The 13,659-nt window shown below is 49.4% G+C and overlaps 2 protein-coding genes across 2 annotated transcripts in view; one reads left to right on the top strand and one right to left on the bottom strand.

Annotated features, from left to right (window-relative positions):
- LOC139273440 (zinc finger protein 420-like) overlaps positions 1 to 13,659 on the bottom strand; it is a 92,616-nt gene that overhangs the window by 22,840 nt on the left and 56,117 nt on the right. The window lies entirely within an intron of this gene.
- On the top strand, positions 9,988 to 10,299 carry LOC139273435 (histone H4). Its single transcript, XM_070890348.1, has one exon. It carries the CDS (start codon positions 9,988 to 9,990, stop codon positions 10,297 to 10,299), a length of 312 nt encoding a protein of 103 aa, XP_070746449.1.

The raw sequence follows: 13,659 nt of genomic DNA, 5'->3' as shown, positions 1-13,659 counted from the left end.
GGTGTGTGGGACTGGTTTGCTGCACGCTCTTTCCGCTGCCTGCGCTTAATTTCTTCCACTCTCAGCGATGAGACTTGAAGTGCTCAGCGCCCTCCCGAATGCACTATCTCCACTTCGGACGGTCTTTGGCCAGGGACTCCCAGGTGTCAGTGGGAATGTTGCACTTTATCAGGGAGGCTTTGAGGGTGTCCTTGTAATGTTTTCGCTGCCCACCTTTGGCTCATTTGCCATGAAGGAGCTCCGCATAGAGCACTTGCTTTGGGAGTCTCGTGTCTAGCATGTGAACTATGTGGCCTGCCCAGCGGTGCTGATCGCGTGTAGTCAGTGCTTCAATGCTAGGGATGTTAGCCTGGACGAGGACGCTGATATTGGTGCACCTGTCCTCCCAGGGGATTTGTACGATCTTGCGGAGATATCGTTGGTGATATTTCTCAAGCAACTTGAGGTGTCTGCTGTACATGGTCCATGCCTCTGAGCCATACAGGAGGGCAGGTATTACAACGGTCCTGTAGACCACGAGCTTGGTGGTAGACCTGAGAGCCTGGTCTTCGAACACTCTTTTCCTCAGGTGGCCGAAGGCTGCACTGACACACTGCAGGTGGTGTTGAATCTCCTCATCAATGTCTGCTTTTGTTGATACAAGGCCCCCGAGGAATGGGAAGTGGTCCACATTGTCGAGGGCTGCACTGTGGATCGAGGACAGGCTGGTGGAGGACCTTTGTCTTACAGATGTTTAGCATAAGGCCCATGCTTTCGTATGCCTCAGTAAATACATCGACTATATCCTGGAGTCCAGCCTCAGAATGTGTGCAGATGCAGGTGTCATCCGCGTGCTGTAGCTCAACGACAGAGGTTGGGGTGATCGTGGACCTGGCCTAGAGGCAGCGAAGGTTAAACAACTTCCCACTGGTTCTGTAATTTAGTTCCACTGCAGCGGGGAGCTTGTTGACTGTGAGGTGGAGCATGGCAGCGAGGATGATTGAGAAGAGTGTTGGAGCGATGATGCAGCCCTGTTTGACCCCAATCCGGACGTGGATTGGGTCTGTAATGGATCCATTGGTAAGGATCATGGCCTGCATGTTGTCGTGGAGCAGGCGAAGGATGTTGACAAACTTTTGGGAGCATCTGAAATGGAGGAGGAAGTTCCATAGACCATGGTTGACATTGTCAAAGACCTTTGTAAGGTCGAAAAAGGCCATGTATAAGGGCTGGCGCTGCTACCTGCATTTTTCCTGCAGCTGTCGCACTGCAAATATCATGTCCATTGTGCCCCGGGGCAGCGTCAGGGAGGCCTATAAAAGGCTTGACGTCGGAGAGACAGGAGTTTGAGCAGCGGGAGTCCGGAGCAGTGTTGGAAAGGCCTATAAAAGGCTCGGCATCGGAGAGGCGGGAGTTCGACCAGCGGGAATCCGGAGCAGCATCGGAGATGCCTATAAAAGGCCCAACAGTCGGAGAGGCGGGAGTTCGAGCAGTGGGAGTCTGGGATAGCATCGGGGAGGCCTATAAAAGGCCCAACAGTCGGAGAGGCGGGAGTTCGAGCAGTGGGAGTCTGGGGCAGAATCGGAGAGGCCTATAAAAGGCCCAACAGTTGGAGGGGCGGGAGTTCGAGCAGTGGGAGTCTGGGGCAGAATCGGAGAGGCCTATAAAAGGCCCAACAGTTGGAAGGGCGGGAGTTCGAGCAGTGGGAGTCTGGGGCAGCATCGGAGAGGCCTATAAAAGGCCCAACAGTCGGAGAGATGGGAGTTCGAGCAGTGGGAGTCTGGGGCAGAATTGGAGAGGCCTATAAAAGGCCCAACAGTCGGAGAGGCCAGCTGGTGCAGGTGCAGGGGCAGAAGGTAAGCAAAGAAGTAGAAAGAAATCACAAGGTGATGCCACAGCCAAGGGGGTAAGTGATTAGCTGGTGATTGGTGAGTAGTTTTTATTTTTCTTTTCCCTATCAGTAGGTAACCTTTATCATTGTTGTTGCCAAATTAAGTAGATCTAAGGGTTAACTCATGGTAGGAGAGCTCAGGCAGGTGTCATGTTCCTCCTGTATTATGTAGGAACTCAAGGACGTTTCCAATGTCCCTGACGACTACATATGCAGGAAGTGTACTCTGCTGCAGCTCCTGACAGACCGCATTGCGGTACTGGAGCTGTGGGTGGATTCACTCTGGAGCATGCATGATGCTGAGGATGCCGTGAATAGCACGTTTAGTGAATTGGTCTTACCGCAGGTAAGGGTTACACAGACAGATAGGGAATGGATGGCCAACAGGAAGAGCAGTGCAGAGATCTCCTGCGGTCATCCCCCTCCAAAACAGATACACCGCTTTGGGTATTGTTGGGGGGGATGACTCATAGGGCAGGGCAACAGCAGTCAAGTTCATGGCATTGTGGGTGGCTCTGCTGCACAGGAGGGCAGGAAAAAGAGTGGGAGAGCAATAGTGGTAGGGGATTCTATTGTAATCGGAATAGATAGACGTTTCTGTGGCCGCAATCGAGACTCCGGGATGGTATGTTGCTTCCCACGTCAAGGTTCAAGGATGTCTCGGAGCGGTTGCAGGACATTTTGAAGGGGGAGGGTGAACAGCCAGTTGTTGTGCTGCATATAGGTACCAAAGATATAGGTAAAGAAATGGGATGAGGTCCTACAAGCTGAATTTAGGAAGCTAGGAGCTAAATTAAAAAGTAGGATCTCAAAGGTAGTAATCTCAGGTTTGCTACCAGTGTCACGTGCTAGTCAGAGTAGGAATTGCAGGATAGCTCAGGTGAATACGTGGCTTGAGGAGTGGTGTAGAAGGGAGGGATTCAAATTCCTGGGACATTGGAACCGGTTCTGGGGGAGGTGGGACAGTAAAAACCGGATGGTCTGCACCTGGGCAGGAACGGAACCAATGTCCTAGGGGGAGTGTTTGCTAGTGCTGTTGGGGAGGGGTTAAACTAATATGGCAGGGGGATGGGAACCTATGCAGGGAGACAGAGGGAAGTAGAATGGGGACAGAAGCAAACGATTGAAAGAAGAAAAGTAAAAGTGGAGGGCAGAGAAACCCAAGGCAAAAGTCCAAAAGGGCCACATTGCAGCAAAATTCTAAAAGGGCAAAGTGTGTTAAAAAGACAAGTCTGAAGGCTCGGTGCCTCAATGCAAAGAGTATTCATAACATGGTGGACGAATTAATTGCACAGGCAACAATGAATGAATATGATATAATTGGCATCACGGAGACATGGCTCCAGGGTGACCAAGGCTGGGAACTCAACATCCAGGGGTATTCATCATTCAGGAAGGATAGACAGAAAAGAAAAGGACGTGGGGTAGTGTTGCTGGTTAACGAGGAAATTAACGCAATAGTAAGGAAGGACATTAGCTTGCATGATGTGGAATCTGTATGGGTGGAGCTGTGGAATACCAAAGGGCAGAAAACGCTAGTGGGAGTTGTGTACAGACCACCAAACACTAGTAGGGAGGTTGGGGACAGCATCAAACAAGAAATTAGGGATGCATGCAATAAAGGTACAGCAGTTATCATGGGCGACTTTAATCTACATATAGATTGTGATAACCAAACTGGTAGCAATATAGTGGAGGAGGATTTCCTGGAATGTGTTAGGGATGGTTTTCTGGACCAATATGTTGAGGAACCAATTAGAAGGCGGGCCATCCTAGACTGGGAGATGTGTAATGAGAAAGGACTAATTAGCAATCTTGTGCGAGGCCCCCTGGAGAAGAGTGACCATAATATGGTAAAATTCTTTATTAAGATGGATAGTGCCACAGTTCCTTCAGAGACTAGGGTCCTGAACTTAAGGAAAGTTAACATCGATGGTTTGAGGCATGAATTGGCAAGAATAGACTGGCAAATGATACTTAAACAAATGATGGTGGATAGGCAATAGCAAGCATTTAAAGATCACATGGATGAACTTCAACAATTGTGCATCCCTGTCTGGAGTAAAAATAAAACGGGGAAGGTGGTTCAACCGTGGCTAACAAGGGAAATTAAGGATAGTGTTAAATCCAAGGAAGAGGCATATAAATTAGCCAGAAAAAGCAGCAAACCAGAGGACTGGGAGAAATTTAGAATTCAGCAGAGGAGGAAAAAGGGTTTAATTCGGAGGGGGAAAATAGAGTGTGAAGGAAGCTTGCCAGGAACATAAAAACTGACTGCAAAAGCTTTGATAGATATGTGAAGAGAAAAAGATTAGTGAAGACAAACGTAGGTCCCTTGCAATCAGATTCAGGTGAATTTATAATGGGGAACAAAGAAATGGCAGACCAATTGAACAAATACTTTGGTTCTATCTTCATAAAGGAAGACACAAATAACCTTCTGGAAGTACTAGGGAACCGAGGGTCATGTGAGAAGGAGGAACTGAAGGATATCCTTATTAGGTGGGAAATGGTGTTAGGGAAATTGATCAGATTAAAGGCCGATAAATCCCCGGGGCCTGATAGTCTGCATCCCAGAGTACTTAAGGAAGTGGCCCTAGAAATAGTGGATGCATTGGTGATCATTTTCCAACAATCTATCGACTCTGGATCAGTTCCTATGAAATGGAGGATAGCTAACGTAACACCACTTTTTAAAAAAGGAGGGAGAGAGAAAATGGGTAATTAAGACCAGTTAGCCTAACATCAGTAGTGGGGAAAAAGTTGGAATCAATTATTAAAGATGAAATAACAGCGCATTTGGAAAGCAGTGACAGGATCGGTCCAAGTCAACATGGGAAATCATGAAAGGGAAATCATGCTGAACAAATGTTCTGGAATTTTTTGAGGATGTAACTAGTAGAGTGGACAGGGGAGAACCAGTGGAGCTGATGTATTTGGCCTTTTGACAAGGTCCCACACAAGAGATTGTGCAAAATTAAAGCACATGTTATTGGGGGTAATGTACTGATGTGGATAGAGAACTGGTTGCCAGACAGGAAGCAGGGAGTCGGGATTAACGGGTCCTTTTCAGAATGGCAAGCAGTGACTAGTGGGGTGCTGCAGGGCTCAGTGCTGGGACCCCAGCTATTTACAATATACATTAATGATTTGGATGAAGAAATTGAGTGTAATATCTCCAAGTTTGCAGATGACACTAAACTGGGTGATGAAGTGAGCTGTGAGGAGAACGCTAAGAGGCTGCAGGGTGACCTGGACAGGTTAGGTGAGTGGACAAATGCATGGCAGATGCAGTATAATGTGGATAAATGTGAGGTTATCCACTTTGGGGGCAAAAACACGAAGGCAGAATATTATCTGAATGGCTGCAGATTAGGAAAAGGGGAGGTGCAACGAGACCTGGGTGTCATGGTACATCAGTCATTGAAAGTTGGCATTCAGGTACAGCAGGTGGTGAAGAAGGCAAATGGTATGTTGGCCTTCATGGCTAGGGGATTTGAGTACAGGAGCAGGGAAGTCTTACTGCAGTTGTACAGGGCCTTGGTGAGGCCTCACCTTGAATATTGTGGTCAGTTTGGGTCTTCTAATCTGAGGAAGGATGTTCTTGCTATTGAGGGAGTGCAGCGAAGGTTCACCAGATTGATTCCCGGAATGGCTGGACTGACATATGAAGAGAGACTGGATTGATTGGGCCTGTATTCACTGGAGTTTAGAAGGATGAGAGGGGATCTCATAGAAACATATAAAATTCTGACGGGACTGGACAGGTTAGATGTAGGAAAAATGTTCCTGATGTTGGGGAAGTCCAGAACCAGGGGTCACAGTCTAATGATAAGGGGTAAGCCATTTAGGACTGAGTTGAGAAGAAACTTCTTCACTCAGAGAGTTGTTAACCTGTGGAATTCCCCACTGCAGAGAGTTGTTGATGCCAGTTGATTGGATATATTCAAGAGGGAGTTAGATATGGGCCTTACGGCTAAAGGGATCAAGGGGTATGGAGAGAAAGCAGGAAAGGGGTACTGAGTTGAATGATCAGCCATGATCTTATTGAATGGTGGTGCAGGCTGGAAGAGCCGAATGGCCTACTCCTGCACCTATTTTCTATGTTCCTATGTTTCTATGCACCGTAGGGGACGAAATCCGCACTGTGATTCTGGGAGGTTCTCCTCGGCCACAGGGTGAAGATGGTTGAGGAGGACTCTAGCGACAACCTTCCCAGTGGTTGATAGCAGGGAGATTCCCAAGTAATTGCCGCAGTCAGACTTGTCCCCTTTTTTAAAGATGGTCACGATCACTGCATCTCTGAGATCTCCCGGCATACTCTCCTCCCTCCAGATGAGGTCATGTATCCATGTCAACAGCGACTCTCCGCCATACTTTAGTGCCTCAGCAGAGATACCATCCGCTCCCTTAGCCTTGTTGTTCTTGAGCTGTCTTATGGCTTTTTCTACCTCATGCACCGTTGGGGTTTCGCTGAGGTGGTGGCGGGTCGCATGCTGCGGGATGGAATTGAGAACACTTGAGTCAAAGGCAGAGTCTCGATTGAGGAGATCTTCGAAGTCCTCCTTCCAGCGGACCCTGACAGCCTCGGTGTCCTTGACGGTTTCCCCGTTCTTGGCCAGCAGTGGGGTGGGTCCTTGGGAGTTTGGATCATAGGTGGCCTTGACTGCGATGAAGAATCCTCACACATCATGGCTGTTGGCCTGTTGTTGTATCTCCTGTGCTTTCTCCATCCACCAGCTGTTTGTTAGATCCCAGGTTTTTTGTTGGACCTCAGCCTTGAGCCGCCTGTAATGTTGCTTTGCTGCTCCTGAGTTGTGTTGTTGCTTGAGGCTCAGAAATGCTCTGCACTTGCGATCTGTTAGTTCTTGGATCTCCTGATCATTCTCATCAAACCAGTCCTGGTGTTTTCTGGTTGACTGACCAAGTGTCTCTTCACAGGCACTGGTTATGGAGGCCTGAAGGGCAGAGAATGTTTAAAGCTGGGGGCCTTGCCCCTTTGAGATGCTGAATTTGGGATCATGCCATGCAGGATGTTTTTCTCTTCATGAGCCCGTCTTCACCAAGCAATCCTGCAGAATCATCGGAGGGATGAGGAAGCAGAAGTGTTTGCTGGAACCGTGCAGGAGTTAATATCTGACAGAAACGGTCCCAGATTAATTTAATTAGAGTGAAACTGAGAATAATACCAAACAGCCTTGAGTTGCAAAATTACAGGGAGTACAACAGGCAAGCGAGGGTTAAATGTGGGACCTTGTTTCTCTCACTCTCTGACACTGTCCCGCAGTGTGGGATTAATAATGTCTCCCTCTGTGGTACAATATCACTGAGAGAGGGGACCGCATCTTCTGTCTCCCCAATGGGGACTTTCAGGATAAAACGGGACTTCACAGGTCAGTCTGGAACTGATACTGTGCATGTTTCTGTGTCTCACCGCCCGACCTCGATCTCTCCTGTCTCTCTCTCTCTCAGCACTCTTCCCCCATCTCTGACTCTGTTACAATCCTCTTTCTCTTGTAGTCTGTGAAGGCGGGATACTGCTATTGAGCATGATGTGGAAACACTATTGGAAGTACAATCCTGATACTGTTTCTGTTTCTCTCTCTGGTGCTGTACATGACGGTGTGGCACTGTGACTGAGCGTAATATGGGAACACTGATACCAAGTGTAAGACTGATAAAGTGTGTGTATCTCTCTCTATCTTTCGTAGTGCGGTACAGGAATGTCTGATACTAGTATTGAGCGTAATATGGAGACACATCTCTGGGTGATGAGCATGGGATAGATAGGACACTAGTTACTGTTGAATGTCCCTCAGTTTAGGAGGCGAGAGACAAAGAAAGGCTGGAGGGACGGTGAACATATAATTTATATTTTCATACTAATCAAACATGTTTCTGCATTCGAACAATATAACAACTTAACAGCAGATATGGGTTAAGCCAGCCACTGCTGTGATTGGCTCCTGCCCCTGAATCTGGGGAACAGACATTATGAGGAGCGCCGGTCTCGGAGTGTTTAACACTTAGTGAGCTGGGAAACTACAACTAACCCCGAGAATCGGCAGCACAGGCCGAGCGGAGAGGAAACCCTGTGCTGGGAGCTGTAAATCTGGGATAGTTTGTGCTGTGAATGTGCAGATGTGAACATTGTGTGAGCGAGAGTGTCTTAAAGGGGCGGCCGGTGAGACTAATGTCACTGTGTTTGTGTGTCCGTCTCATGCCGGATTCCAGAGTCCCTCTTGTGTAAAATTCAAAGATTTCCCTGTCACAGGATCGCCCTGCTGCCCTGCTCAGGTCTAAAGTGGGAATTAAACGTCAAGTTTGAAGTGATTTCAAATTTCAATCGAAAAACAGAGAAAATGTCCGCGATCGGGTGAGAGAACGCGATCAGTGCAGCAATGAAACGGGTTTAAATCCAAATTGCTGCCTTCAATTTGGATGAAACTTTCTCGACAACAAACATCCCGGTGTTCGGGACAGAAAGAGGCCAGTCTGGGAATCTGGAGAGCCCCGGTTGAATTGGAATCGGACAGTTAATGAGGAGAGAGAAACATAGAGAGGCTGGAGGGGCGGGGAGCTGACAGCAGGATGTCTCCGCCCCGTCCGCTCGCTGCCTTTAAGTTGCTCTGTGCCGCCGCCTCCCGTTTTATTTCTGACCGAGCTCTGACTGTCAGAGAGATTTTCCACAGAGTCGCCGACATGACTGACACTGCAGCCGCTGAAACGGCTCCTCCTGACGCCGCCGCCGCTCAAACCAAGGCTCCCAGCAAGAAGAAGGCGGCGGCTCCCCGCTCCAAGCCAGTCGGTCCCACGTTGGGCGAACAGATCCTCGAGGTTGTGGCCGATGGCAGCGATTGTAAGGGGATGTCCCTGGCCGCGATAAAGAAGGCTCTGGCGGCCAAAGGCGTGAATGTGGAGAAGCGCGGGTCCCAGATCAGGTTCAGTATCAAGAGGAATGTGACAAATGGCTTCCTGGTGCAGACCAAGGGCACGGGCGCCTCGGGCTCCTTCAGAGTCGCTAAGAAGGAAAACCAGGGGAAAGTGGGAAGGAAGGTGAAGAAATCAGCAGCCAAGAAATCTCCAGCCAAGAAACCAGCAGCCAAGAAATCTCCGGCCAAGAAACCAGCAGCCAAGAAATCTCCGGCCAAGAAAACGAGCACCAAGAAGGCGCCAACAGTAAAAAAGACAACGAAAGCGGCGGCTGGGAAGAAGGCGGCTGCGGCGAAGCCCAAGAGCCCCAAGAAGGCCTCGGGCGCAAAGGTGAAGGCGGCCAAAAAGGTGGAAAAACCGAGGGCCAAGGCCAAATCAGCAAAACCCAAGAAAGCAACGCCCAAAAAGTTCAACTTGTAAACATCTGAACCCAAAGGCTCTTCTCAGAGCCACCCACGCCTCTCAGAAAAGAGCTGATCCCCGAATCAAATGATCCCTGTCCCGGGGCTGGGCTCAGATTTCAGACAGAAATCATTGAACATGAAGGCAGGATCCTTGGTGACTCGCTGACATTGGGTGCACCCACCCCTCCCCCAGTGTCTGCAATAAAACACACAGAGAATGGGATGTCCGGCCCGGGCCTCACTGTAACTGGGGATGTGTTCAGCTCCAGTCTCATTTCCTGGTCATTGTCATTTCACAGATTCAGGGGGAGAGTCTGTGAGACGGTGATATTGGCGGAGATACCCCGCCTCACAACTCAAACCCCAAGCACCACATTCTCCAAATCAGCTGGAATAAGGTGTTTGTAAATGCTGAACCCGTCTGTGAGAGGAAGTCTGGGGAGATTAACAGGGAAGGGGCTGTATATAGGCGGGAATATTCGCGATTGCTAATTTTAACGAGACATTTAAAAGCTGGTTTCTGGAAGCTTTGAATATAAATTCCGAGTCTGTTTCGGTTCTATTGTGGGAAAATGGTTTGAAATTGGCGGCTGCAGAAAGCTGGAGGCGGAGCTGGAAGTTCAGAGGCCGCTCTCTGCTCTGTCTGTCAATCTTAACTGTCTCCTCCCCTTCCCGCCTCTCTCACTCTGCGCTTTCTCAGTCAGGTCGGCTCCGGCTCTATAAAAAGGAGCCGGGACGAGCTCGCGTCTCATTCAGCGACTGTTTAAGTGAAGAATTATCATGTCTGGTCGAGGTAAAGGCGGCAAAGGACTGGGTAAAGGCGGAGCCAAGCGGCACCGTAAAGTGCTCCGTGATAACATCCAGGGCATCACCAAACCAGCAATCCGCCGCCTGGCTCGCCGTGGCGGTGTCAAGCGGATCTCGGGCCTGATCTACGAGGAGACCCGCGGGGTGCTGAAGGTTTTCCTGGAGAATGTGATCAGGGATGCGGTCACTTACACTGAGCACGCTAAGCGCAAGACTGTCACTGCCATGGATGTGGTGTACGCTCTGAAACGGCAGGGTCGCACTCTCTATGGATTCGGCGGCTAAATAATTCGACCTTTCCCCCCAAACACAAACAAAGGCTCTTCTAAGAGCCACCCACCGCCTCACAGAGAGCAGCGACCTGGGGATGGGAATGCGGACAGTTTGGTTGGGAAATGGTTTCGGCTGTTTAATTAATGGAAAGAAAGATGTGGATTTATATAGCGCCTTTCACTACCACCGAATGTCTCAGCACCAATGAAGTACTTTTGGAGTGTAGTCGCTGTAGGAATATGGGAATTAAATATTTTACAACTATTGTAAATATGAGAGATCAGAAACCCCGGCTGACAGTCACAATTACCGGGCGGGATACACAGTCCCCTTTACACATTACAGTCTCCCCTCACAGATAATTCCTGTCATGTGAGGTTTCTGTGAGAATCGGTTAAATGGGACGGCACTGGCGGGATCGATGCGGTACTTTGTATTTACAGGAAGCAGTGACCGGGGATTTATTCCCGCCGGTACAGACGGATCAGGGAATGGAACATAATTCAAACCGGAATGTTAGAGAATGGGATTGGTGACTTATAATGTTCTTAAATTGCTGGCGGGAAATTAGAGTTTCTTTAATCTCTGTTGGTTGATCCTGTGAAATTGGCGGGCTTTTTGAAATTGACCAACTGTCAGTTTCAGTTCAGCCAATCAGGGCCCAGTAATCCCCGCCCTTCATTTTCACTCTCGGTGCGTGGTTCAAACTTGATTGGCGGTCAGGCTGCAGCCAATCACAGCCCCGGGCGGACCCTCACACACTTTAAGAAGAGGCCCCAGAGGCGGCTCCGTATTAACAATCCGTGTGTCCCAAATTGTGTTGAGATCCGTTCAGGAAAATGGCCAGGACCAAGCAGACAGCGCGCAAATCCACCGGAGGGAAAGCTCCTCGCAAACAGCTGGCGACCAAAGCGGCCCGGAAGAGCGCTCCGGCCACGGGCGGAGTGAAGAAGCCTCATCGCTACCGACCTGGCACCGTGGCTCTGAGGGAGATTCGCCGCTACCAGAAATCCACCGAGCTGCTGATCCGCAAACTGCCCTTCCAGCGCCTGGTGCGGGAGATCGCTCAGGACTTCAAGACCGACCTGCGCTTCCAGAGCTCGGCCGTCATGGCCCTGCAGGAGGCCAGCGAGGCTTACCTGGTGGGGCTCTTTGAGGACACCAACCTGTGCGCCATCCACGCCAAACGGGTCACCATCATGCCCAAAGACATCCAGCTGGCTCGCCGCATCCGCGGGGAGCGCGCCTAGACTCCCCCTGCCTCGGCTCGAAGCTTCAGCACCAAGTGCAACAACGGCTCTTTTCAGAGCCACCAAATCAGCAAAGGAAAGAGCTGCGATCTCCTGTAACCAGAGCTTCGTGTTCATTAACCCATTGTAGGGACGGGCAGAGGGCGGTGGACTGATTATTGATCGTGTGTTCATATACCAGCTCCCTTCACAGGGGCGTTATTGATGAGCCCTTTAATATTTTCAGAAACTGACATCGGCTTTGCGTCGCTCTGACCTCGAGTTCCCCGGGGCAGAGCACAGATTTCCCCATTCCGCGTTGCCGGAGAATGGGGGCAGGCAGATCTGGGAAGGACTGCAATTGACCCGGGTCCTGTGTGTATACATCGCTTGCTGATGCAGTGCGGTCTAAACTGACCGGCTTAGCAAAGAAATACACAGCCCGGGAACGGCCGGAACTCCCGAGAACAGAACCAGCATTCAAACTATCTCAAACCAGACCAGAATTAAACTAGGCCCTTTTATTACTACATTAATTCATCACCGACGACGGTATTTATACAATTGTTGAGTGACAACTGTAGTTCAATGATTCGCTGTTAACAAGAAGAGTATATGTGTGAGCAGAGAACCGTAATGCAGAGACTGAGAACTAAAAACTCCCAGATACGGATAAGGGGTAAGCCATTTAGGACTGAGATGAGGAGAAACTTATTCAGAGTTGCTAACCTGTGGAATTCCCTACCGCAGAGAGTTGTTGATGCCAGTTCGTTAGATATATTCAAGAGGGAGTTAGATGCGGCCCTTATAGCTAAAGGGATCAAGGGGTATGGAGAGAAAGCAGGAAAGGGGTACTGAGGGAATGATCAGCCATGATCTTATTGAATGGTGGTGCAGGCTCGAAGGACCGAATGGCCTACTCCTGCACCTATTTTCTATGTTTACAGGTCTAAAACAGGCCAATCTATCGGTACATGAATTAAATGACTGACTGCATTAAGACAGTAAGCAGCCCTTTCACAGATACTGTGGGTGGCTCTGAAAAGAGCCTTTGGGTTTAGATTAAATCTTGTCCGCTTTACTTAGTCTTGGACGAAGTGGTGGTTTTCTTGGGCAGCAACACAGCCTGGATATTCGGCAGCACCCCACCCTGAGCGATGGTTACCTTTCCCAGCAGCTTGTTGAGCTCCTCGTCGTTGCGGATGGCCAGCTGCAGGTGTCTGGGGATGATGCGGGTCTTCTTGTTGTCGCGGGCCGCGTTGCCGGCTAGCTCCAGGATTTCAGCGGTCAGATACTCGAGCACAGCAGCCATGTAGACCGGGGCTCCGGCACCCACACGCTCAGCGTAGTTCCCCTTTCGCAGGAGCCTGTGAACACGGCCCACAGGAAACTGCAGTCCGGCCCGGGAGGAGCGTGACTTGGCCTTGGCCCGAGCTTTACCGCCGGTTTTTCCTCTTCCAGACATTTCCACGATCAACAAGTTCAGACAAAGAATGAGAAACTCCTCCCACATCTGCCCATCTTATAGCTTCTGGAGGGATGCAGGGAGCGAACTTGTGATTGGTCGCTCTGCGGTGGATTTCATTGGTCTTTTCCGCTGACCAATCATCGTCTGCTTAGCCCGCCAATGGAAAGAGGGCGGAAATTACTGTTCGACTTCCAACGAATCTTCAATTTCAAAAAACCCGCCAATAATTTTGACTGCGGATTAAATTAATAAATTCACCATTAGCCAAAGATTTCCAAACAGTTTTTATTTCCTTTTGCCGTATTCCATATTGCTTTCCAAATTCCAGGACGTTCCAATCAGGATTAAATTCGGGTTCAGTTTCAAACATTCTGTAACGGGACACATTCCAGCTCAATCTTTGTACAATTTGGGAATCACAGATCATGGATCGATCCTCCGCACAGGCGTGAGTGAGACCAGAACTGGGAGTCCTTCTGTGAAAAGAGAAGAGGGACACAGGGTTCCAAATCCCTGTTCTGGTCTCTGTAAGAACTTCCAGTCTGGGCTGTTGCACTCGGAGTCTCGGATTAATAAGCGGGTTGACCCGAACTAGATTTTTTTTTTAATATTGTAAAGGGCTTGAGAGAGAATGAGGGGACTAAAGTCTGAGTTTCACCCTCTAAAACAAGATCA

The sequence above is a fragment of the Pristiophorus japonicus genome, chromosome 9 (assembly GCF_044704955.1).
Source record: "Pristiophorus japonicus isolate sPriJap1 chromosome 9, sPriJap1.hap1, whole genome shotgun sequence".
Classification (NCBI taxonomy): domain Eukaryota; kingdom Metazoa; phylum Chordata; class Chondrichthyes; family Pristiophoridae; genus Pristiophorus; species Pristiophorus japonicus.
The sequence above is the reverse complement of the archived record's forward strand: the minus strand, read 5'-3'. Positions and strand labels throughout refer to the sequence as shown.